Raw genomic sequence first — 2,305 nt, 5'->3', positions numbered from 1 at the left:
TAAAGGAAACAATAACTAACCCGAAAAGCTCGATATCATCAAGATCATATACCCATTTTATTTTTACCAAAAATCTCTGAAATATCATAATATCATGTATTTCGATGGAGATTCGAGAATGACTTTAAGTAGGAGTCATTCAGTCCGAATACCTGCTTCAAAATGAACTGGGCTGCAAAGCTCATCTCATCACTTTACAAAAAAAATAAAAATAAAATAAAAATCGCATTGATATTACATAATAATTAGTGTAGTAACTGTCCCTACCATATATGAATGATTGTTATGCATTATTATTCGGACATTGAAAAGTTTTGCACAAAAATAAAGGTTATGTGTCATAACTCGTGATTTTAGTGCGACCCCAACCCAAGTTTGGTACCTTCTTTAAAGTGAAGTAGACCCACCAGTCCAGTTTGGTTGGTTAATCACGCACCCCACGTCCTCCTTCCTTGGCGTATCCTCTTTCTTCCTCGTGCAAATGCAATCACTACTCACTACCCATGAAGCTTCTCACCTCTTTCCTCCTTTCATTGTTTTCCACGAAACTTCCCACAACAGTTAATCAAACTGATTTTTGGTATTCGGGTTTGGGTTTGGGTCTAGCATACGTCATCCACATCTATTTAACCCACTATAAAAACGACTCCATTGAAGGAGGGTATTTCCTTGATGCTTCCTGTCCCTGACGTTTCTTCAGTTGATCTATTCTACCGGTTTCGAGAAGTAAGAGATCAGATCAGAATTCAGAAAAGCGTCAAGAGCTTGTTTTGATTTTAGGAGTTGTTTGTGGAATTTCATCAAATGGCTGGTATGCTACCTGGAGTCGAAAGCGCTAGGAGGAGGAGAGTACATGGAGGTGGTGTGTGGTGCGATTCGTCGTCTGTTGTTAGTTCCGGTTTCGGATCTGCGAGGCTTAGAGTTGCTCATGATACCCATCTCACACCCACTTCGTTCTTGGTAAAAATCTTAGCTTATTTGAATTTGGGGATAGAATTGGTTCAGATGTTCATCAATCAGACGCACTTTAGAACCTAAATCTTACTTAATTTCCCTTTTTTATTTCCAGCAAAGAAGCATGGTGAATCAGTCAGACGAAGATTCGAAGTTAGGAGGAGCAGCCAGAGAAGCCAAAGAAAGGTTGGATGGGAGGCTCAGAGGCCATTTGAATAAAGAAATTAGAAGGTATGGATCATAATGCATCCCCCATGGTTCTTGCTTGCGCATTTTAGCTTGTTACAGTCATCATTTCTAACATACGCTGGTGACCTCCAAAAACGGAAAACCAAATCTTTTCCTACTAAAAAAAGGGGATTCTGATTTGGGATGTTTGAATTCCCTTTCTGTTGGAGCGTATTTTATCTGGATTACGGTTACCCCTTGCTAACATACAATCAATTTGTCTCAAAACCCCATAAAGTTATGATTTTTGATTTGGGTTTCCATTTATGTGACTAAATTTTATAGGAAAAAGAGTCAAGAAAGATCGAGTAATGTTGGGAGGATGTCAACCGCTTCAATGGTGGTGGAAAATTTGCAAATCGAGGTTATTGGATTGAAAAAGAGTGGATTAAAGAGGCTTAGTTGGGGAAGAACAGGGTTGAGTTGGAAATCATCGAATCAAGAAGAGTGTGCAATTTGTTTAGATCATTTTAAGGCAAATGAGAAGGTAATCCATTTGCCTTGCACCCATCGATTCCATTCCGATTGCTTGTTACCATGGCTAGAAAGCAATGCACAATGCCCTTGTTGTAGAACAATTGTTATCGGTTCTAATTGACGTTTTCACATGATCAATCTGTTCCACATGAGTGTCCTTAGTGATATAAAAGCAAGTCGATATGTCCCTACTCAAGTGTGAGAGTGATAAGAATGTAAAAATCCATAAGACATAATGATTTACTCTCTACTGGTTGATTGTCGACGACCCCTAGGGGTGGCATATAGCATTTGTCACTTGTTCTATCTTTTGTATAGAGTATGATGTTGTAAGGTATGTAAGAAAGAGAGATATTTTCCCTGAAGGTATAGAACTTGTGTTATGATGAATATTTGCTAAATATATGAGATATTTTAGCTAAGAAAATTAACAAAGATACTTAAAAAATATCATATGGGGGTCATTAATATTAGGGGTGAGCAAAAACCGAACCGCAAACCGAAAAAACCAAAAAAACCGCATAAACCGAAACCGAAAAACCGAAACTGAAATGAAAACCGACGGTGCGGTTTTTAGTTTTGCAAAAACCGAAAATGTTCGGTGCGGTGCGGTTTCTAATCTTGCAAAAACCGCAAAAAACCGAAC

The 2,305-nt window shown here is 38.4% G+C and overlaps 1 protein-coding gene across 1 annotated transcript; it reads left to right on the top strand.

The window, feature by feature from the left end:
- The first annotated feature begins 521 nt into the window (after positions 1–521).
- On the top strand, positions 522–2,049 carry LOC145133043 (uncharacterized). The gene is made up of 3 exons (XM_079067985.1): positions 522–960; positions 1,070–1,185; positions 1,468–2,049. Exons 1-3 carry the CDS (start codon positions 805–807, stop codon positions 1,778–1,780), a joined length of 585 nt encoding a protein of 194 aa, XP_078924111.1. The 5' UTR covers positions 522–804; the 3' UTR covers positions 1,781–2,049.
- The last annotated feature ends 256 nt before the right edge of the window (positions 2,050–2,305 follow it).

Source organism: Lactuca virosa, chromosome 8, assembly GCF_052849685.1.
Source record: "Lactuca virosa cultivar CGN04683 chromosome 8, Lactuca_virosa_CGN04683_v6, whole genome shotgun sequence".
NCBI classification, from domain to species: Eukaryota; Viridiplantae; Streptophyta; class Magnoliopsida; order Asterales; family Asteraceae; genus Lactuca; species Lactuca virosa.
Note: the sequence above shows the minus strand (reverse complement) of the source record. Positions and strands in the feature narration are given on the sequence as shown.